The sequence below is a fragment of the Corylus avellana genome, chromosome ca1, assembly GCF_901000735.1.
Source record: "Corylus avellana chromosome ca1, CavTom2PMs-1.0".
Classification (NCBI taxonomy): Eukaryota; Viridiplantae; Streptophyta; class Magnoliopsida; order Fagales; family Betulaceae; genus Corylus; species Corylus avellana.
The window spans coordinates 39050832-39073994 of NC_081541.1; the positions used below are offsets into that span (position 1 = coordinate 39050832).

A 23163-nucleotide genomic window follows, 5' to 3' on the forward strand; every position below is an offset into this window, starting at 1 on the left:
CACTTCTCTACTTTGTTGCGGAGCGAATTATTGAGGCTTTGTGCTCACCGGCTGTCAAACAGATCGGACTGTTCTGGGGTGTCAAAGATGACCTTCAAAGCCTCACCAACACCGTTTCAACAATCAAAGCTGTGCTTCTCGATGCTGAGGAGAAAGAGGCTGCAGGGAGCCATGCAGTCAAAGATTGGCTCGGAAAGCTTGAAGAAGCCATGTATGATGCGGAAGACTTGCTGGAAGAGGTTTCAACTAAAGCTCTACGAAGAGAAATAATGACCCGTGATAAGAAGGCCAAAAAGGTACGCATTTTCTTTTCCGAATCAAATCAACTTGCCTTTGGTTTTAGAATGGCCCGTGAGATTAAAGCCATCAGAAAGAAGTTAGATGCCATCAACACCGATAGACAAAATTTTCACTTGGAGGTACGCCAGGTTGAGGTACGAGTTGGGAGTAGGGAGAGGGATAACACTCATTCTTTTGTACCTGCGGAAGTAGTTATTGGGCGAAAGGATGATAAGAAGGCTGTTATAGACCTTCTGATGGACTCCAATGTTGAAGAGAATGTTTCCATCCTTCCAATTGTTGGCATCGGTGGATTGGGAAAGACTACACTCGCTCAATTTGTATTCAATGATCACCAAATCCAGAAACATTTTGAGCTCAAAATGTGGGTGTGTGTCTCTGATATGTTTGATGTTAAAAATATTTTTGCAAAAGTCTTAGAATCTGCAACCAAGGAGAAACCAGCAGACGCTGAAATGGATACATTGGTGGCTAAACTTAGAGAAAAAATCCAAGGAAAGAAATACTTCCTAGTGTTGGATGATGTGTGGAATGGTGATCATAGAAAATGGTGTCGCTTGAAAGAAGTGCTGATGGGTGGTGCAAGAGGCAGTAGAATAGTAGTGACTACCCGCAATGAAATCGTTGCAAAGACTATCCGTCAGGAAAGCGTTGCAAGCATTATTGGGACAGTTGAATCATATTCCTTAAAAGGTTTAGATGAAGACGCATCATGGTCTTTATTTAAGCAGAAGGCCTTTAAGAGAGGACAAGAGCCAGAGAATATAAGCATGGTCGCACTTGGAAAGGAGATCGTAAAAAAGTGTTCAGGTGTCCCTTTGGCCATATCGACAATCGGAAGTTTACTGGGCTCCAAAAATTCAGAAGCAGAATGGGTGTATTTTAAGAACAATGAACTCTCAAAAATATCTCAAAATGTAAGTGACCTCTTACCAACTTTGAAGCTGAGTTATGATCATCTTCCTTCACACTTGAAGCACTGCTTTGCTTATTGTAGTTTGTTTCCGAAGGATTGCTGGTTTGATACATCAAATTTGATTCGGCTTTGGATAGCACAAGGGTTAGTCAAGTCTTCTGATGATCAAAGCCGATGCTTGAAAGAGGTTGGTGAAGAGTATTTTATGGATTTACTATGGAGATCATTCTTTCAAGAAGCTCGAACGGATGAGTTTGGCGACGTAATTGAATGCAAAATGCATGACCTCATGCATGATCTTGCCATATCAGTGGCAGGATCGTTGATTGCCACATTAGATGACAAGGAGAGAAACCTTGATGGGAAAACTCGTCATGTATCATTACTTGTTGGTTACGATAAACCTATTTCTTCATTGTGTGAAGCAAGTAGGATACGGACATTTCTTTTTCTCAATGACCTTATGTATAAGATTGATTGTGATGAACTTTTTTCAAGTTTCAAGTTCTTGCGCATGTTGGATTTGTCGTGCAGAGATCTTGATTATGTGCCAAGCTCTATCGGGGAGTTGAAGCATTTACGGTGTCTTGATCTTTCTTTAAATGAGAATATCAAGAAGTTACCAGATTCTATAACTAGGTTGCAGAATTTGCAAGAATTAATACTCTGGGGGTGTGCATCACTTAAAGAATTGCCGAGAGACATTAAAAAATTGGTCAATCTCAGGCATCTTGAGATACTTGGATGTGGTGGTTTGACTTATATGCCACGTGGATTGGGGAAACTGAATAATCTTGAGACGTTAACAAATTTTGTGGTCCACTCGGGTTCTCACTTCAAGCATTGCGGTGGTTTACGAGAATTGAACGGACTCAATAAGCTGAGTGGAAGTTTAATGATTTCAAATCTTGGACATGGGAAAGATGTTGCATTAGAATATAAGGCTGTAAATCTAAAGGAGAAACAACATCTTCATTCTTTGACTTTATTTTGGAGTATTCAAGGAGATGTCAATGATTGGGACGTTGTCGATGATAAAATGCCTTGGGAAGGCTTCCAACCGCCCCCAAATCTGAAACATCTATACTTACATCACTATCCGGGTTCAAGGCTACCGAGTTGGGTTTTTTCATTGACAAATCTTGTGAAGTTGTGGCTATGTGATTGTCGTACATTAAAGTCTCTCCCCCTTCAACATCTCACTTCTGTTCAAGAATTGTTTCTTGTGCGTTGTCTTGAGCTTGAGCTAGCCAATGATAAGGATGGGATGCAATGGCAAGGCCTTACGAGCCTCCTCTCTCTTTGCTTCAGTGGACTTCCAAAATTGGTTTCTCTCCCCTCAAGACTTCAACATGCTACCACTCTACAAAATCTTAGGATTACGAATTGTGAAAGCTTGAAGGCTATACCAGAGTGGATCCACAACTTCAAATCACTTCAAGATTTTGAAATTGATGGATGCTCCAGTTTGACTTCACTGCCCGAAGGAATGGGTAGGCTAACGTCTTTGAAGAGACTAACAATTAAGAATTGTCCCATCTTATTGCGAAGATGCAAGAGAGACACTGGTGACGATTGGGCAAAGATTGCTCACGTTCCAGAGTTAGAGTTATTGTAGCAAGAAGAAAATTCAAGCACCCATGCATCTTTGACCATTCAGGTATATTACTCATCAGTTATTTGAATCCTTCAAAGAAATTGAAGTATGCATCTCTTGTTCCCCTTCATTTTCTTCATTTTTCTCTCTTAAGTGTTTTTCTCTCTTACAGCACCTTCTTTGATTTTTTGTTTGGATGTATTTATTTTAACTAGTTCAATTTTTTGATTTAGTTAGTACTTTCACCTGGTTATTGCAATTTGATGATTTACTTAATTGTTTATGTGGTAGCTTTTCTTGGTACTGATACTAAGATAATGGGGCATGCATCTATTCACTATTTAACTAGTTAAAATAAATACATCCAAACAATCTTTTCTATTTGCACTCAGTAATCTTTAATCCTAAAGCGAGTAAAGAACTGTTGCGAAAAGATACAGGCCTTATTCAAGAACCATGAAAAGAAAAAAATTCAAATCAAACAGAAAGAAAGTAAATATAAGTTGTACTAGAAAATAGTAAATCAGATATGTCATAAATAAGCAAAAGAACTCTCCGTGATCAAGCCCAAATGATTCGATATAAGACTCGGTTACCTTCACAACCAAAAGTAGTATTTGTTTGTTCCAATTATTAACCTGCTGAAAAGTAGCATGTGTGGATATTTTAAATAATAGTTATACTGCTACTCTGAAAAATCTTTTGTAGATTTTACATTCATGCAGGTCTTCATAGGGAATTGTTGGCTGCTCCATTTTGGCTTTTTGTGGCATTAGAAACAGAATAGTAATATTTGGGTAATAAATTTGTTGTGGGACGAATCTTAACTCTTTTGGGTAATAAATTTTTTGGGTTTTTATTTATTTTCCAGTATTTGTTTGTATGCAGAAGAGTCGCAGATGGTATTGTCAGCAAAACTACTTATAAGCTTCTTGGATGTAGCACAACTATAATTTTGAACACTGTTAAGTTGAAAAAGGTAGGTTTCCTGCATTTATGGGCTTGATATTGTCAAATTAGAAGTTGTGGGAGTTTCTTATTTATTATGGATCAAAGTTTCTAATTTTCTGAACGTTTTTGAACCAAGTATCAAAAATCTTGTTCCTACTTTGAAATATTATAAAAGTCAAATCTTGTTTCTGAATCAAGTTTATTGGTTAAAAATGAGGATACTGAATGCATAGCATTTGAATTTTACTTTTCAGAAATTTTAGAATATGAGTTACCTTTTATTCACTGAAAGGGAAAAGGAAAGTGTACAAGGAATTTTTCACTCGATTATGGGATATAGTCGTCTTTTGATTGGATTGGGTCAGCATGCCTATTGCCTTGTTCATTTAGTGATTGATGTGCTGGTGAGCAGACTGAAGGATATGATTAAAAGAAAAAATTAGCGGGCATGATATGATAATCTATTCACTTGAATAAAATGCCTCCTACGATCTCTAATGTTTTTTTTTTTGGTCATAATTTGCAGGGATCTCATGAATGAAGGGAGGAACATGCAGTGAAGGTCTTGGAGAAGGAATGTAGAAAAGTGTTTCCATGGAAAATGCTACATATCTACTGTGAGTATTCTTTCCCCTGCTTATGTCATAAGAGAAGGAAATAGAAAATCAGCACTTGTATCTGCGGCTGTGGCCTTTCTCTGAACCTTATTCATGGATGTAAAACTTGCTGGCAATCTTTTGTTTATTAAATTCGTTATGTTCTGTTCTTAAACATTTTGTAATTGTTTAAGTATCTCTGCTCTTATGGCTTATATTAAGTTATCTATACCTGTTTATGTTATTCTCTTTCCAGATTGTTTATAGTTTTAGTATCTTGACTGACATTCTTTATTTTTCTTGGTCCAACCAATTGAAATATGTGAAATGATTGGGACGATTGGCACAACACGTATACTCATGCCGAAAGCAATGGTGTTGAAGTCATGGATCCTGATATTTTTGTGTTTTAAATCTTTTGTTAATTGTGTTTGTTTTGTGAATAGTTTTGTGACTCTTTTGAAAACCAAAAGATTGTGATCAATATTGAAGGCCATCATAGTATGTTGAAGTCATATGGATCCTGTGGGTGTTGTATCTTACTTTATGAATTATGGATCAGTTAATCAGGTAGTAATCTCTTTATGAATTATGACATGTGACAATATCAATATTGCAATTGGTATGAGTGAAAAGAGAAATGTTATTTGTTCTTCTTCTGTCTTTTTTTATTCTTATTATTATTTTGTTTTTTATAAAAAAAATAAAAAAATAAAAAATAAAAAAAATCAGTCATTGGATTTGTAGGACTTATATCTTCAACCATGTGGATTTTACAAATCCAATGGCTGGTTAGTTCTCTTAGTGAAAACATGTTTCTGGTTGAACAACATACATCTGAGAATGAAGCTGTGGAGCATGAATTATTGGACCCCCCCAATTACAAGTTATATTAGATGGAATCAACTTTTCTCAATTTTAATCAATTCTATAATAATGGTAATTTAGCTTGAGAACAAGGAAAAGAAAAGATACTACTTTTCCTTATATGGATATATTTATGCAATGGTGAGAAAACTTGAACACAAGTTTTATTAAGTTGGCTTTGCAAGTGGTAGTTCACGAGGAGAAAGTGAAAATGCGTTGTAGTTGAGGGAAAAAGGTAATTACCCCAAGCAGGAATTCTCACAAAAATGACCAATAAGATACGGGCAGTATTCAAGAACCCAAAAACAGAAGAAAATATCCAAATCAAACAGAAAGAAAGTAAAGATAAGCTGTACATGAAAATAGTAAATCAAAAAGGTCATAAAGCCATATGATTTGTTCTGAAAGTCAAGATATTGAAGTAATAAACTGCGCTCATTTGGTTCAATAAAAAAGAGAGCATATAATATTAACAAATGCGTCACGGAGACAATGATTTACAGGGCATTTGAGGAGACCCACAATGGACAGAACACATCAATTACAGGACTAATCTAAGGAAGGGAGAGAAAAAACAGGGCAATGAGCTAGAAACCAAAACTCAAAAACCCCGCTGCCATGCTTGCCAAAGGAACAGATATGTTGTCATCTACTACCTCTGGTTGAAAAGGATTCCACCACTGTTGCAACCAGAGATATTAGAGCAACCTTTTGTGCCGTCCAGATCCAATCCAATTGGAAATATCCAAGAGCTGAATAGTAATACAGCATCCTGCATTGTAAACATAATTTTCATGTGAATGCCAAAATTCATATATAGCACTTAAGTTTTGATATAGTATTTGGTTGGCCACAATGGTGATTTCAAACGCACCCAGTGGAAATCAGGAATCCAAAAACAAACATGGATCTGCTACCCACCCAACTCTTGTGTTGATTTTAATGAAGCTTCGAGGATCCGATTCTTCTACCTATGATATCAGCAATACCTACAAGCTGTCAAGTTAAAAGTTAATGATTGGAAGGAGTTAGGCATAGCTGAGCTTGGAGGACAGGTATTACCATTACCACCACACATCATTGCCAGTGAGATCACTCCAACAGGAGATTCACGCCAAAAGACAAGAGCACATAAAATCAACTCTAGAACAAAATACAGAGGACCTCTAAGCAACTCCCTACAAGTACGGATATGGGGTTCTTTGCTCTCAAGGCCGAGGAATAAGCATTACCTATGCATTGGATGGTATCTATTTGGTACAGATCTAATCTTAAACTTGATGAATAGTCATGGGTTAGTGGATGTTGTTGCCTTTGTTTGGCCTGATAGGTTGATGACTGTAACTTTAGTTTCGGCTATGATTTGCTTCAAAGTTTTTTGCTCTCTTTGTAAGAGCTCTTACTCGCGACCTTTTATCAATGAATGAGTATGAAATGTTTTTTATTTCAAAAAAAAAACACCATTCAAGAAGTCCGGTTTACTGCAGTACCTTTTCTGCAACAACCTCTTAACCGTGGTTGTTGCCTTCACCGGTTGCGACTCTTTATTGAGCCCTTTTGCCATTCCTTGTGCTGCCTTTGGAAATACCCGACTTATTTATGATCCTTCTGAGACCATGAATGACACCATTGCTTGTCTGTTACTGTTATTTTCATTGTACTGCATTTTTTATTTGGGCTTTGTTGTTGGGTTGCCCACACTTTTGTTGTTATATGATCCATAACCCGCTTCCCCTTATTTGAATAATAATAAAAAAATAAAAAAAAAAGTGTCCAACTAAGACACTTTATGTCAAGAAAATTGGTACCAGATACGTCTTCAAACATAAATTTCCTAGAAACTAAAAATGTCGGAGACGTAGAAGAGTAACTTTCAAAAATGTACGGCGCTGCATTCATTATTCTTCACATATCATGAGAAATAGTTAGTCTCTATACTTGCTCTTTCCCTCAACCTCACTTAATCAATTTGCAACTGAGAACCTGTGTTCATCACTCTCCTCCAATTCCACACTACTGTCATCTCAAACAACCGCTCTCATTAGATCTTTGCCCACCCCTACACGACGTTGTGTGAGTTGCACTATCAAGGAGGATTGAACGTTGACAAGTGGGACAAAGCACAGATTGGCCCCTACAGGGGAATTGGTATCCAAACGTTTGGTTTTTTGTCTTGTTTTTCAGCTTCTTTTTTTTTTTTTTTTGACCCAAAAAAAGATGGGATGGTTTTTGTACTTGTTGATAACGCTGTAGATGCAAAATGAAAGAGGATGACTTACACTACTGGATCAACAAGCTGTAGATGCAAAATGAAAGAGGATGACTTACACTACTGGGTTCTTTGGGCTTGACCCTTGCTTGGTAAGCTTCTATTTCCTATTATTAACTGCTACTAGTACTTAAATTTTTTGTACTTGTATCTCATTTTTTTATGTAAATATTTGGTTGGGTTTCTAGTATTTGTTTTGATAGATGTACTGCTATGATTTATTGGGTTACGCAGAAAAACTATATCTGCTAGTTGGAAGATAATTATTATCCAATTTGTCATTGTATAATATATTATAGATGGCCATTCAAAATGTTCGTGGGGTTACTCATTAGAAAAGAGTTATTCTTGAGTGTGCCTCTAAAAGGATAGTAGTGAGTGATATGTCTTCTGGCGCTTCGATTGTTAATATTCAAAAGTTTTACATAAGTGCATCGAATGATGATATTGCAAGTATAAAGTTGGGCTTGGAATTGCCTAGGAGATTACTAATGAACTAAGCCATTGCATAGGCCAAAGTTATTTTGATGACATTGAACATCATTGGACATTTTCTATTGGCTTTTCCATATGCTCCAAGAGCCTTTATACAGAGCTCTTAATTTGTTTTTTTTTAGAACCATTTGTTTGATAACAAACATTTTCTCTAGAAATAAACAGCAAAATTAATTGTTTACTTTTTGGCCTGCTTTCCTCTTAAGCAGAACATTTCTGTTTGTGACAAGTTATTACTTAAGTTAGCTCCATTAATTTACTTTTTTTCTGTTTTTTTTTTAAATTACCTTTTTCCGCTTAGAACTCAAGAGTGTTTTTTTTAATAGTTTTGTCTTACTGTGAGGTGTATGAGCAATAAACCCATTAATAGTTGCATGAAATGTCATACATACGAAGTTTATATATTTTTTTAGTTGGGACTTTGGTTGCTTTAATTTGAATCTAGATCTTTCTTTGATTTTTCCTCCCACCTTACATACAGTGTATTGCTTTCACAGGAAAATATATATAGAGATATATTTACAAAAGAAGACCAATCAAGCTAATATAATGGGCTGAATGCTGATTGCAGCATTTGCAGGTTTTCTATTTGTTTACCTCTGTCTCTGTCTCTCTCCTATGGTTCTCTACTATCTTTCAAAGTATCAAATTCCAAATCTTAAAAGCATTTATACTTGCAGCTATGATTCGGAACTGAGGAGATATATAGCAAGGAAACCTACTAGAAAATGTGCCATCTTTGCTGAAACTTTGGGGGTTATGTTTTTTGGTGTTACTCCTGACTCAATATGGTATGAAATAGAGGTTGTTGAAGACCTGCGGTTTTCGGAGTTAATTGTTAATTAGATTGTTTGATGTGTTTATTTAAACTAGTTCAAATATTTGATGTAGTTAGTACTTTCAGTTGGTTATTACAATTTGGTGATTGACTTGATTGTTTATGTATATCTGTAGCTTTTCTTGGTACTGAAACTAAGATAATGGGGCATGCATCTATTCACCACTCTCTCTCTCTCTCTCTCTCTCTCTCTCTCTCTCTCTCTCTTTTGGTTGATTTGTTGAGATTATGAATTCTTATCAGATTCCAAATTGTTGAGATTACTCTGATTTTTCCATCCATGATCAAGTACATATATTTTCATGTGATTGTTATTTATTTATTTTTTTTCTTTTTTAATTTTTATAGTACTTAGGTTGATGCCTTACCAAAATTATGGAGAACATTTAAGTTGATTTCAGTTTCCATTTAACGACTGATAATTGATGTAGTGGAATTATCATATACAGTTGTAATTCCACTTTATTTAACATGTTGGTTATCGAGGCACTGTTAATATTGAACTTCTTTGAATGAAAATAAAACTTTATTTTCAATGATTGAGACTATCTCTGCTGGGTGTTAATTCAATCCTTTTTACATTGCTATTTGAGCAAGGACTCTAGCTTTGAGCTCAGGGTTCCATGATCTTTTCTTCTGTTTGTGAAATTGCTAATTTCTTGTAATGCTGTATGATATCTTTCTTCAGAAAATGAGAGTTGTGCTGCCAATATTAACATAAGGGCCCTTACAGGGCAAAGTAGCAGAAGAATGTTGAAGCATGAAGCCAAACATTTTTCCTAGTTGCATTTGATCAGAGAGCTACAGATCACTTTTGAAGCCAAACAGTGTTCCCAATTGATCAACTTAAAGATAATTAGAGATTTTTCTTTTATTTGGAATTGATTTGTTTATGAATAGAAAACTCATTTGTCTCAAAAAGGGTAAACATAATTGGTTTGTTGATGAATGGAATGGCTATTTCCTTAATTTTCTGTAGTGGTCATTCTTAGCCCTCTGTGACAAATATGATTTCTCGCAACTATGAAAAATAAATAATAGCAAGTATATGTCAGTAGATGATTATTTTGAAGGTGGAAAATATCTTATTGGTACTAAATAATATTAATTTGAAAAATAAATAATAAGATACTCACAATGCAAGAAATTAAAATTAAAGCAAGGAAATATCTCATAATGCTATAGAATCATGTAAGAGCGTTGTCCTTAAATGTTGATTTTTTGTCCCGTGGAATATTCAACTCGGTACGATTGGGTCTGTTGACACTTAACCTTTAAGAATTAGACTATAGTGACTACCTTAATTAAGGATGCACTTCAAACTACGAATGTCAAATAAACAACCATTTAGTTTAATTACAAGATTCAATGTAAGAAAATGAAAAATGAGCACTGAATTGCTCTATATTTCTCTCTTTAAGTAACAAAGTGAAATACTAGAACCAATAATGAGTTATGAATGACGAAGTTGAAAACTCAAAAAATGCGTATGAAACTTTTTGATAACCTTTTTGTCTAAACTTGATGGTCTTTATTTATAAACGTGGTAAGCGACTATTTAATAAAGACAAAAGTCATAACATGCTATGATTCTTAAGGTTCATGACCATACATTAGAGACAATGAAAATTAGATACTCTTAATTTCAAATGAAATGGAGATAAGCGGGTTAAATAAAAAGGTGGGATAAAATTATCTCAATTTTAACTATCCCAATTTGTACACTTTTTCGAGGATCCATTTTCAAAACAATGGCTCTTAAGGTTTATTGAGATGCTGATGCAACTTTAGGGGTTTGTTTAAGGTAAACCTTTAAATTGTTAACCATGCCTTTGATTAACACAAAAATACTTTTGGATCATTATTTTCCTCAAATAATGTTGGAAAATGTAAATTAGTACAACAAATAATGATGTGTCACAAGAATGCAAATTTTCCCCATCTGCAATGGTACCAGTGTCTATTTAATAGTTGAGATGGGCTCGAGACTGCTAATAGATTTATAATGACCCACTTACACTATGCCTTTGACAGATGCTTGATCAGTACTGAGGCATGGAAAGTAAGTTCAACTTATAAATTGGAATGTAATTGCCTAGAATTTGTAATGGATGTGGACCATTTGTTTTTTTTTTTTATAAGAAGCTTGGATCTAGACAACTGATGACATAATTGGCCTAATTGAGTTCATCTTCTGTCTTTATTGGTTTATTTCTACCCTTTTGAGCCCTCTCTCTTTTATATAGCCCAAGAGCATTCATATTGTCCTAGTTAAAATAGCTGAACAGAAGAGAAGCTAAAGAAACCTCTCCATCTTGCTAAAGAATTGGGCCAATTGGCTAGTTGCTACAGGCCTCTGCAATATATATTCTCCTTCCTCTAATAAATTACTCAACTAATGATGAAGAATAATGTACATGGAGTTACTCTTTTGGAATATGATAACGCATCAATATTGGTTGGAAAAAAAATAATGTTACATACACTCTCATTTTCGTACATTTATTTTTACACACCTTTAGATGACTTGTAAAATTATTATTAAATTAAACACAATAAAAATTCATTCTAAATTTAATAATAATTTTAAAAGCCAGTTAAAAAATGTCTGAAAATGGAGGTGAAAAAATGAGTGTGTCATTACGAATAATGTTAGAAGTCTCTCTTGTGTTTTTCCAAAAATAGGGTGGCTTTTAAAACCATCATTGGGCTTATGATTCAAAAAACATTGGTTAATATACTTAAGTCGACCCAAATCCATTAGCTTAGACTTTTTGGTTAGTGTGATGTCGAAATATGTATATTATGGTGCGTTTGGCATTGATATTTCATAGACAAAAGGTGCAATTTTAAACAAAATTACAGAAAATAAATTGTTTGGGATTACATTTTAAAAAAATTGTGATTTGAAAAAGCTAGAAAAATCTGCATTTTCAAATTGTAGGTAATGATGTGTTTTTTTAAAAACGAACAAGTTTTAAAAGTTAAACTACAATTTTAAAGGTTAAACCGCGATTTTGCCAAACGCTTAACTGTGTTTTTAAAAATGACGTTGTCAAGTCACACATTTTAAAATCGTTATTTTTAAATCGCACTTTTTAAAACCGCAAACTAAAACCGACAAACTCTCAGACAGCGTATCTCCTAACATTGATAACACAACAAGTGCTCAAGGAATTTTGTCAAGTGCTCAAGGAATTTTGTCAGTGCTCAAGGAATTTTGTGAAGGAAGACTGATGGAGATTGCACTTGGTTGATTCCATTCTTTGAGAAGCTTCTCATCATTCTGCAAGCCCATCACCTTCAAAGCAACACGGCTAACATTCAATTACAGAAGAAGCAGAATATTAATGGACTGCAATATCGGAATCAATGTCATCTAAATTTTGGCTCCCAAAAACGGAGAACCCAAACAGAGGATCATGAAAGACGTGGGGATTGGGAAGTTGTGTTGTAGTGTGAGTTTTCCGAAGCATATTTCTCATGGACTGGGATTCCTTTGGTTTTATTGAATGAGGCGTAGACTATGTAATTCCTTAAGTTATTTTTACAAATAAAAACTTTTTGAACTCAATTATTGTATTTTTTAAAGAATCAAATTAATTAGACAAGGGAGCTATCTAGAGGACAGCATGCATGATGATCATCAAACTGTAAAAAGATTCCCGCCAAACAGCTTGATGAGCATCATTATCAACTTTATCTTTGACCCTACCACAATGGGGAAGATTGAAGATAAGGCATCAGAAGAAAAATAAGCGCTACTTTTGAGAAAGCATGCAGAAGAATACTTTTGGATCATTTTTTTCCTCAAATAATGCTGGCAAATCTAAATTAGTACAACAAATAAAGAATGAGTTGCAGTGCAAATATTCCGAATGTCTGTATAATAGTTGAGATAGGCACAAGACAGCTTACAGATTTATATAAAGACCCACTTGCACTTTGACAGATATTTCATCACTAAAGGCATGGGAAGTAAGTGCAACTTTTATGTTGCAATGTAATTGCCTAGAACTTGTAATGGATGTGGACCATTTTTTTTATTTTTTATTTTTTATTTTTATATGAAGCTTAGATCTCCACAACTGATGACATAATTGGCATAATTGAGTTCATCTTCTATAGTCTTTAATTTGCTTTTTATTGGTTTCTTGTTACCCTTTTGATGAAGTGCATTGACCCTTCTCTCGCTTAGAAATTGATTCTCTCAAGTTGATTAACAGGAGAGAAGGTAGTCCATTTTAAGTGAAGAACGGAATGGTTGTTTTACATTTTTGTTTACAGTTTTACTCTTCACTTAAAAGGAACCGGATCCTCTTTAGTTGAAATCAATGAGTGTGGCATCATGAGTAATATTAGGAGTCTTTTTTGTGCCCCTCTAAGCGTGAGATGATTTTTAAAATTGCCATTGAACTTATGATTAAAAAATAGTGGTTAATATACTTAAGTCAACTCAAGTCCATTAGCTTAAACTGTGGTTTGTATTGAAGAATAGTGGTTAACATACCTAAGTCAACCCAAGTTCATTAGCTTAGACTTTTTGGTTTATGTCGTGTCCAAATATGAAAAATGTAAAAAATCTGCATTTTCAAATTATACATAATGATGTGTTTTTTTTAAAAACGCACAATTTTTAAAAGATAAATTACAATTTTAAAGGTTAAATTACGATTTTTCTAAACGTTTAACTATGTTTTTAAAAATCATGTTGTCAAATCACACATTTTAAAATCGTAACTTTTAAATTTCACTTTTTAAGATCACAAACTTAAACGGACAAACTCTCGGACAGCATATCTCCCAACATACATTGATAACACATCTAGTGCTCAAGGAATTTTGAAGTGCTCAAGGAATTTTGTGAAGCGCTCAAAGAATTTGGTGAAGGAAGACGGATGTAGATTGCACACTTGGTTGATTCCATTCTTCGTGAAACTTTTCATCATTCTGCAAGCCCATCAACTTCAAGCAACGCTGCTAACATTCAATTACAGAAGAAGCAGAATGGACTGCAGTATCACTTTAGTCGCGTAGACTGTAGGCAGCGTGGAATATAGGCAAAGTTTTGCGTGTTGTCATATCAAGGGCTATAGTGTAATTCTATGGTGAGCCAGTGGAGTTAGTTGTTGTTTTTTCGTGATTTGTTTTCAAATCGGTTTCACACGTGTTTTTACAAATTCTTGTTTTTTAATTGTGGCTTTAGATTCCTTTGGTCTTTGATTTATGTGTGGCCTATGATCCTTTCCATTAAACCAGATTGAGAATTTTTATTTTTTAAATACAATCTAAAAAATGGCTTGTTGTTAAAAAGGCATACCAACGTCTCTATTTTTTTTTTTTTTTTTAACATGTTCACATCAGGGGAGGAAAGGGGATAGATAATTCAATTTAGTGACATCCGCATCAAGATGCATGGTCACTTGCGATTGAACTGCTATTTGAAGACGATTAAGACGCTATTAATGTTTGGTAAATCTCACAAAATTTAGCAAAGTAAAAATTTATCCACTTAATTAACCAATGATATTTTGAGCAATTTTTAACTAAAGTCTAGTACTAGATATTTCTAAGAACAGTTTTATCAGTTAATCCATGGCATTTTGTATGAAATTACATCTAATAAAATAAAGTAAGTGCAACTTTTATACTGCAATGTACTAGAATTTGTAGTGGATGTGCACCTTTTTTTGTTTATATATATATATATATGAAGCTTGGATCTCCAAATCTGATGAGATAATTTTTTTTTTTTGTACCGACGAGATAATTGGCCTCTAGCCAAAATAGGCAAAAGATTATTTTAACCCATATATAGAAAAAAAAAATAGCAAAAAAATTTCTCAACTAATTACTTTGGCCAATTGCTACAATGCTCAATAAGCTCAACACTGCATTTAAATAAATAATTTTTTTTAAAAAAATAAACCTCATTAATATACATCAGATTACTCTCGGAATATTTCCACTAAACTATGAGACATCGATCTTGGTGTGAAGTGTGCATAGTTTGAATTCAATCCCTTTTTAGTGTTCTACGGCTAATTACGAGGCTCAGTGTAGACAACTAGCAGTAGTGTGTGATGTAGTAGTCAAAGTCAGCTTGTTGTCATATAAAGGGCAATAATGTTTTTTCCAAAGGATGGGGAACATCATATGCGTTCACTTATTTTCATATAAAGGCTCTAGTGCACAATTTGTTTTCAATGTACAAAATCTAATACAATGAATTTGTAAATGAGAGATTTGAAGAAGGTAATTTTTAAGATTCTGGAAGATGACCAAAAAAAAAAAAAAAAAGAAGCGGAACATAGAATGTGAAGAGAAAGAAGAGTAGTCTATTATTAACAGCTTTATCCACGTGAAGAAAATTGCTTTGATGCATTTTTGTAAAAAAAAAATGTTGTGACTGGTAAAAAGAAGAAGCTCTTGTGAACGTTGGTGGAAGGAAGGTGTACAACTATAAGGAGAGAGAAAAAGCAAAGTCAGTAAAAATCAATCCATACGTGTGAATGAAAAAAGAAAAATGCGAATGAAAACAAAGAATAGAAACATGTAAAATTCAATCAGTAAAATTAAATTCAAAAAAGAAAAATGCGAATGAAAACAAGTTAATTAAAAACATTTCTGCAACATTACTAAAAAGTGTCCAACCAAGTCATAATAATTGCTCGTTCCTTCACTCATCATTTCTTCTTCTCAACACATTTCTGCAATTCTACCCTTCAACTAACTACTTCACTCATCATTTCTTCACTCTACCCTTCAACCCCTTCCATCAACAGCGCTGTGTAGTTTCACTTCTGAGCATTCATTCCTTCACTCACCATCAGGAAATGGCGGAACCACTTCTCTCTTTTGTTGCCGAGCAAATCATTAAGACTTTCGGCTCACTTGCTGTCAAACAGATCGGGCTGCTAGGGGGTGTCAAAGATGAGCTTCAAAGCCTCACCGACACCGTTTCAACAATCAAAGATGTGCTTCTCGATGCGGAGGACAAACAAGCTGCAGGAGACCGTGCTGTTAAACGTTGGCTCGGAAGGCTAGAAGATGTGATTTATGATGCAGATGACTTGCTGGATGCCGTTTCAACTGAAGCTCTAAGAAGAGAAATAATGACCCGTGATAAGAAGTCCAAAAAGGTACGCATTTTCTTTTCCAAATCAAACCAGCTTGCCTTTCGGTTTAGAATGGCCCGTGAGATTAAAGCCATCAGAAAGAAGTTAGATGCCATCAACGCCGATAGGCAGAATTTTCACTTGGAAGTACGCCAGGTTGAGCCACGAGTCGGGAGAAGGGAGAGAGATAACACTCATTCTTTTGTACCTGCGGAAGTAGTTATTGGGCGAGAGGATGACAAAAAGGCTGTTATACACCTTCTGCTGGACTCCAACGTTGAAGAGAATGTTTCCATCCTTCCAATTGTTGGCATCGGTGGATTGGGAAAGACAACACTCGCTCAATTCGTATTCAATGATCACCAAATCCAGAAACATTTTGAGCTCAGAATGTGGGCGTGTGTCTCTGATATCTTTGATGTTAAAAATATTGTTGCAAAAGTCTTAGAATCTGCAACCAATGAGAAACCAGCAGACGCTGAAATGGATACATTGGTGGCTAAACTTAGAGAAAAAATCCAAGGAAAAAAATACTTCCTAGTGTTGGATGATGTGTGGAATGGTGAGCATAGAAAATGGTGTCGCTTGAAAGAAGTGCTGATGGTTGGTGCAAGAGGCAGTAGAATAGTAGTGACTACCCGCAATGAAATCGTTGCAAAGATCATCCGCCAGGAAAGTGTTGCAAGCATTATTGGGACAGTTGAATCATATTCCTTAAAAAGTTTAGATGAGGATGCATCATGGTCTTTATTTAAGCAGAAGGCCTTTGAGAGAGGACAAGAGCCAGAGAATTCAAGCATTGTCGCACTTGGGAAGGAGATTATAAAAAAGTGTTCAGGCGTTCCTCTGGCCATATCGACAATCGGAAGTTTACTGGGCTCCAAAAATTCAGAAGCAGAGTGGTTGTCTTTTAAGAACAATGAACTCTTAAAAATATCTCAAAATGAAACTGACCTCTTACCAACTCTGAAGTTGAGTTACGACCATCTTCCTTCACATTTGAAGCACTGCTTTGCTTATTGTAGTTTGTTTCCAAAGCATTACAAATTTTCTTCACCAGAACTAATTCGGCTTTGGATAGCACAAGGGTTTGTCAAGTCTTCTGATGATCAAAGCCGATGCTTGGAAGAGGTTGGTAGGGAGTATTTTATAGATTTACTACAGAGATCATTCTTTCAAGAAGCTGAAACCTTTCTGTTTGGTGACTATCGATACAAAATGCATGACCTCATGCATGATCTTGCCATATCAGTGGCAGGATCGTTGATGGCCACATTAGGTGATAAGGAGACAAACATCGATGAGAAAAATCGTCATCTATCATTGCGTGGTTACAATAAACATTTTTCTTCATTGTGTGAAGCAAGTAGGATACGTTCATTTCTTTGCCTCGATAACGATGTGTATAAGTATAAGATTGATTGTGATGCAATTTTTTCAAGTTTCAAGTTCTTGCGCATGTTGGATCTGTCTAGTGGAGATCTTGATTATGTGCCAAGCTCTATCGGGGAGCTGAAGCATTTAAGGTGTCTTGATCTTTCTGGCAATAAGAATATCAAGAAGTCACCAGATTCTATAACTAGGTTGCACAATTTGCAAACATTAAGACTCTTTTATTGTGAGTCACTTAAAGAATTGCCGAGAGACATTAAAAAATTGGTCAATCTTAGGCATCTTGATATAGATAGCTGTGATGGTTTGACTTATATGCCACAGGGATTGGGGCAACTGAATAATCTTGAGAGGTTAACAGATTTTGTGGTCCACTTGGGTTCTAACTTCAAGCACTGCAGTGGTTTACGAGAATTGAATGGGCTCAATAAGCTAAGAGGAAGTTTAAAGATTTCAAATCTTGGACGTGGGAAAGATGTTGCATTAGAATATAAGGCTGCAAATCTAAAGGAGATACAATATCTTCATTCTTTGAGTTTATGCTGGAGTACTAAAGGATATGTCAATGATTGGGACGTTGTTGATGATGAAATGCAATTGGAAGGCTTCCAACCGCCCCCAAATCTGAAACATCTACACTTATATGATTATCCGGGTTCAAGGCTTCCGAGTTGGGTTTTTTCATTGAGAAATCTTGTGAGCTTGTGGCTAGTTGATTGTCATTCATTAAAGTCTCTCCCCCTTCAACATCTCACTTCCGTTCAAGACTTGATTCTTGAGCGTTGTCTTGACCTTGAGCTAGCCAATGATGAGGATGGGATGCAATGGCATGGCCTTACGAGCCTCCTCTCTCTTTCCTTCAGTGGACTTCCAAAATTGGTTTCTCTCCCCTCAGGACTTCAACATACTACCACTCTACAAAAGCTTAGTCTTACGAAGTGTGAAAGCTTGAAGGCTATACCAGATTGGATCCACAACTTCAAATCACTTCAATACTTAGACATTTATGAATGCTCCAGTTTGACATCACTGCCTGAAGGAATGGGTAGGCTAACGTCTTTGAAGAGCCTAACAATTTGGGACTGTCCCATCTTATTGCGAAGATGCGAGAATGACACTGGTGAGGATTGGGCAAAGATTGTTCACATTCCAGAGTTATACTTAGTTCTAGCACCCATGCATCTTTGATCCTGAGCCTTGCTTGGTAAGCTTTTGTTTCCTATTATTAATTGCTACTAGTATTTAATTTTTTTGTACTCGTCTTTCTTTCTTTTTTTTTATGTAAATATTAGGCTGGGTTTCTAGTGTCCGTCTCTCTCCCATTGTCCTCCACTATCTTTCGAAGTATCAAATTCCAAATCTTATAAGTATTTATACTTGCAGTTATGATTCATAACTGAGGAGGTTGAAGACCTATTGTTTTTGGAGTTAATTGTTAATTACATTGGGATTTACTTTGTTGTTTGGATGTATTTATTTTAACTAATTTTTTTTTTTTTATTTAGTTAATATTTTCACCTGGTTATTGCAATTTGATGATTTACTTAATTGTTTATGCATATCGGTAGTTTTTCTTGGTACTGAAACTAAGATAATGGGGCATGCATTTATTCACTACCACTTTTTCTCGCTCTTTCGGTTTATTTGGTAGCTTAGAAATATTATGAATTCTGATCAAATTCTTCTAAATTGTTGAGATTACTCAAATTTATCAATCCGTGATCAAGTATTGTATATTTTCATGCGATTCTTATTGCATTTGCTAAAATCATATAAGTTTGTGCACACTATTTGACAATCCTTGGTAGTCAAAAGTCTGTTAAGTGTCGAACAATATTTTTTGTGTTCAACTTTAAGGGAGCGGGAGGTGAAACCTACAAAATGAAATGTTAGTACCTCGGTCAAGGACATTGTAAGAGCTTCTCAGGTTTACATACTATAGTCTATTTTTGGAAAGTAGCCAATCTTTTCCATTTGCCCTGAATAATCTTTAATCCCAAAGAAACAGAGAGCAAAGAATAGTCATAGCTAGTATTGTTAGCAAAACAACTTATAAGCTTCTTGGATGTAGCGCAACTATAATTTTGCATACTGTTAAGTTGAAAAAGGTAGGTTTCATGCATTTATGGGCTTGATATTGTCAAATTAAATGTAGTGGGAGTTTCTTATTTATGGATCAAAGTTTCTGATTTTCTGAATGTTTCTGAATCAAGTTTCAAAAATCTTGTATCTACTTTGAAATATTATAAAATTCCAATCAAGTATATACTTACCAAAAGGATTTATCGGTTTAAGAATGTATGGGTTGCCCTGAACCAATATTAGCTAATAGAAGCGTAACGTCTGTGATTAAATGGTTTGGTTACTTTTTATGGTTCTTGAGGAGTCAAGAAGCATTCCTATATCTAGGCAACAAAAGATAGTCAGGAAGCATTGCCCTCAAATGCGACATTGATTAAAAATGAGGATACTGAATGCATAGCATTTGAATTTTTCGTTTCAGAAATTTTAGAATATGAGTTACCTTTTATTCACTGAAAGGGAAAAGGGAAAGTGTACAAGGAAATTTTCACTCGTTTACGGGATATAGTCCTCTTTTGATTGGATTGGGTCAGCATGCCTATTGCCTTGTTCATTTTGTGATTGATGTGCCGGTGAAAAGACTGAAGGATATGATTAAAAGAAAAAATTAGCGGGCATGATATGATAATCTATTGACTTGAATAAAATGTCTCCTACCATCTGTAATGTTTGTCATAATTTGTAGGGATCTCAAGAATGAAGGGAGGAACATGCAGTGAAGGACGAGAAAAGTGTTTCCATGGAAGATGCTACATACATATCTACTGTGAGTATTCTTTCCCCTGTTTATGTCATAAGAGAAGGAAATAGAAAATCAGCACTTGTATCTACGATTGTGGGCTTTCTCTGAACCTTATTCATGGATGTAAACCTTGCTGGCAATCTTTTGTTTTTGGAGAGCTTGATCATTGTATGAGTGTATGCTTGCTATAACTCTTTGACTGTTTATATTCATCTCTGTATGATTAAAAGTGAATATCAAGATATTTGCTCCTAGTTGAATTTTACCTTACATATAATGAACAGAAAATGGCTACTTGCGGCTCTAATCTCAACTACTAAATCTTACTCTCGAAAAAGAGAAGTTCCACAGGATGGCAAAATGATTCATGATATTACAAAATTGAATAGGGGAGAATACTCATACCATTTAGAAAAGAGGATTCTCCAAGCTGCGTCTCCAAAAATAGATAGTAAAAACTTTACTGCCAGCAGGGCCAGCCCAAAATCAAGCAAAAGGTAGGCCTGTAGGGGGCCTCTTGATCATCTACATAAATTAAAAATTGCATCATTCATGTCTACATGATTGCTGGAGATATTGTATTACTTATTAGTAGAAGAAATGACAAAATTGAGTGTTTCATTACTATTCTATCATTACTGCTGTTTCCTGTTTGTTTAGTTTGTTGCTTGTAGGAATTTTTTCTTTTTAGCTATAATCTATATTTTCTTTATCAATTTCCTTTTGCAGCATCTGAGCTCAAAATTTAAAAGTTGATAGCTATATTTAATTCAATTCCTATGCAGGTAAATGGTAGATGCATGATAAGTTATCTGTTGCCATTGATTTTTTCCTCCATAAGTGCCATGATGTTTATTAAATTTATGGCTTTTATTAATTTATCTATTTTTCTTGGTTCAACCAGTTGAAATATGTGAAATGATTGGGATGATTGGCACAATACGTATACCCATGTCGAAAGCAATGGTGTTGAAGTCATGGATCCTGTTAATCTTGTATTTTAAATCTTTTGTTAATTGTGTCTGTTTTGTGATTAGTTTTGTGACTGTTTTGAAAACAAAAGATTGTGATCAATATTGAAGGCCATAACACTATGTTGAAGTCATTTGGATCCTGTGGGTGTTGTATCTTACTTTATGAATTATGGTTCAATTAATCAGGTAGTAATATCTTTATGAATTATGACATGTTATAACCTGGAGATAATATCAATATTGCAATTGGTATGAGTGAAAAGAGAATTGCTATTTGTTCTTCTCCTGTCCTTTTTTTTTTTTTTTTCATACATCTTTTTAAAAAATCAGTCATTGGATATGTGGGACTCATTTCTTCACCCATGTGGATTTTACAACTCCAATGGCTGGTTTTAAAAAAGTTACATAGAAAAAAAAAGGGGGGAGAAGGATAAAAAACAGTTCCCTTAGTGAAAAAAATGTTTCTGGTTGAACAACATACATCTGAGAATGAAGCTGTGGAGCATGAATTATTGGGCCACCCAATTACAAGTTATATATATTAGATGGACTCAACTTTTCTCATTTTAACCAATTGTATAATAATTGTAATTTAGCTTGAGAACAAGTAAAAGAAAAGATACTACTTTCCCTTGTAAGGATACATTTCTGTAATGGTGAGAAAACTTGAACACAGGCTTTCTTAAGCTACAATTCCTGCACAAGAGAAGGATAAAGAAAATTTCCATTAGTCGCAGGGTTAGTAAACGGGGTTTAGAGTTAAAATTGGCAAGTTTCACAACCCAGTAAGAAAATATAAGACATAAGGCAAATCTCATGATAAAATGTAGCTTGAAGAAAATGTGTAACACAAGTAATCATGAAACAATTTGTAGGGAAAATTATAAAGCAAGAGCACTATGGATAATTATTTAAGACTACCTTCCATTTTTTTTTTCCCATCATAATTGATGAGGTGCCTTTTCAGCACAATTCATCATTGGACCACCCTATTACAAAATATAGTAGAGAAGTTATAAACCCTTTTACACCCTCCAAGTTCTTTTCTTGGGTACGTCAATGGTTCCCCTAAATCTTGAATATACTATAAATGGTCAGACGAAATGTTCTTGGGGTTACTCTTGAGAAGAGAGTTTTTCTTTAGTGTGCCTCTAAAATAAAGATAGTAAGTGAGATTTCTTCTAACTCTTTAATTGTCAGTGACTCAATATGCAAAAGTTTTACATAAGTGTGTGGAATGATGATTTTGCAAGTATTAAGTTGGCTTTGCAATTGCCTAGGAGATTACTAATGAATCCGTTGCAATTGACCCATTAATAGTTGAGTTCTAAGCAGAAAAGGTATGAGTCTTTGAGGTGTAAGAGTCTTTTTGGCAATAGACCCATTAATAGTTGTATGAAATGTCATTCATACGAAGTTTATATAATTTTTAGTTGGGACTTTGGTTGCTTTAAATTGAATCCAAACAGTCTTTATTTGATTTTTCCTCCCACCTTACATATTGTGTATTGCTTTCACTGGAAAATATAGAGATATATTTACAGAAGAAGACCAATTAGGCTAATATAGTTGATAGCTATATTACTTTCAATTCCTATGCACAGGTGAATACTAGATGCATGATATGTTACCTGCTGCCATATCACACGAGGCTTTTCTTCCTTTTACTACTTTTTCCTCACCTTCATCTTCTTCCCCTCCTCTATTTCTTCATCTCTCTTTCTTTAGAATTTTATTCCTCACGCCGCATATGGCCGGATCATAGGCTTGCATTTACTCATATTCTTCTCCTTTATCTTCTCTTATCCTCTGTTTCTCTATCTCTTTCTTTAATAATTTATTTCTCACGCCACATATGGCCGAATCATGGGCTTGCTGACAGTTTGCTAAAGGGATTTTCATTGATGCAATTCTATGATATATTATAGAATATTTTCTATAATTATTCTTTGGGAAAATTACAATTTACCCCCCTAAAGTTGATAGCGTTTTTCAATTCGAACATCAAAGTTTCAATTTTTGCAAT

The 23163-nt window shown here is 34.9% G+C and overlaps 2 protein-coding genes across 6 annotated transcripts; both read left to right on the forward strand.

The window, feature by feature from the left end:
• Window positions 1-304: 304 nt before the first annotated feature.
• LOC132190431 (putative disease resistance protein RGA3) lies at window positions 305-9797 on the forward strand. Of its 4 annotated transcripts, XR_009441132.1 has the most exons (7): window positions 305-2876; window positions 3702-3792; window positions 4291-4381; window positions 7445-7588; window positions 8489-8571; window positions 8672-8782; window positions 9518-9797. XR_009441132.1 is itself a non-coding variant. In XM_059605431.1 (2 exons), exon 1 carries the CDS (start codon window positions 345-347, stop codon window positions 2832-2834), a length of 2490 nt encoding a protein of 829 aa, XP_059461414.1. In that variant the 5' UTR covers window positions 305-344; the 3' UTR covers window positions 2835-2876; window positions 4291-4937. The 4 variants fall into 4 exon arrangements, 1 of the variants encoding a protein (XP_059461414.1); XR_009441131.1 differs by lacking the exon at window positions 3702-3792; XR_009441135.1 differs by lacking the exon at window positions 3702-3792 and having other exon boundaries at window positions 9563-9797.
• A 5722-nt stretch (window positions 9798-15519) lies between these two features.
• Window positions 15520-21350, forward strand: LOC132182449 (putative disease resistance protein RGA3). 2 transcript variants are annotated; one of them, XM_059595704.1, is made up of 4 exons: window positions 15520-18543; window positions 20107-20187; window positions 20893-20948; window positions 21068-21350. In XM_059595704.1, exon 1 carries the CDS (start codon window positions 15666-15668, stop codon window positions 18525-18527), a length of 2862 nt encoding a protein of 953 aa, XP_059451687.1. In that variant the 5' UTR covers window positions 15520-15665; the 3' UTR covers window positions 18528-18543; window positions 20107-20187; window positions 20893-20948; window positions 21068-21350. The 2 variants fall into 2 exon arrangements, with proteins under 2 accessions (XP_059451687.1, XP_059451681.1); XM_059595698.1 differs by lacking the exon at window positions 20893-20948.
• The last annotated feature ends 1813 nt before the right edge of the window (window positions 21351-23163 follow it).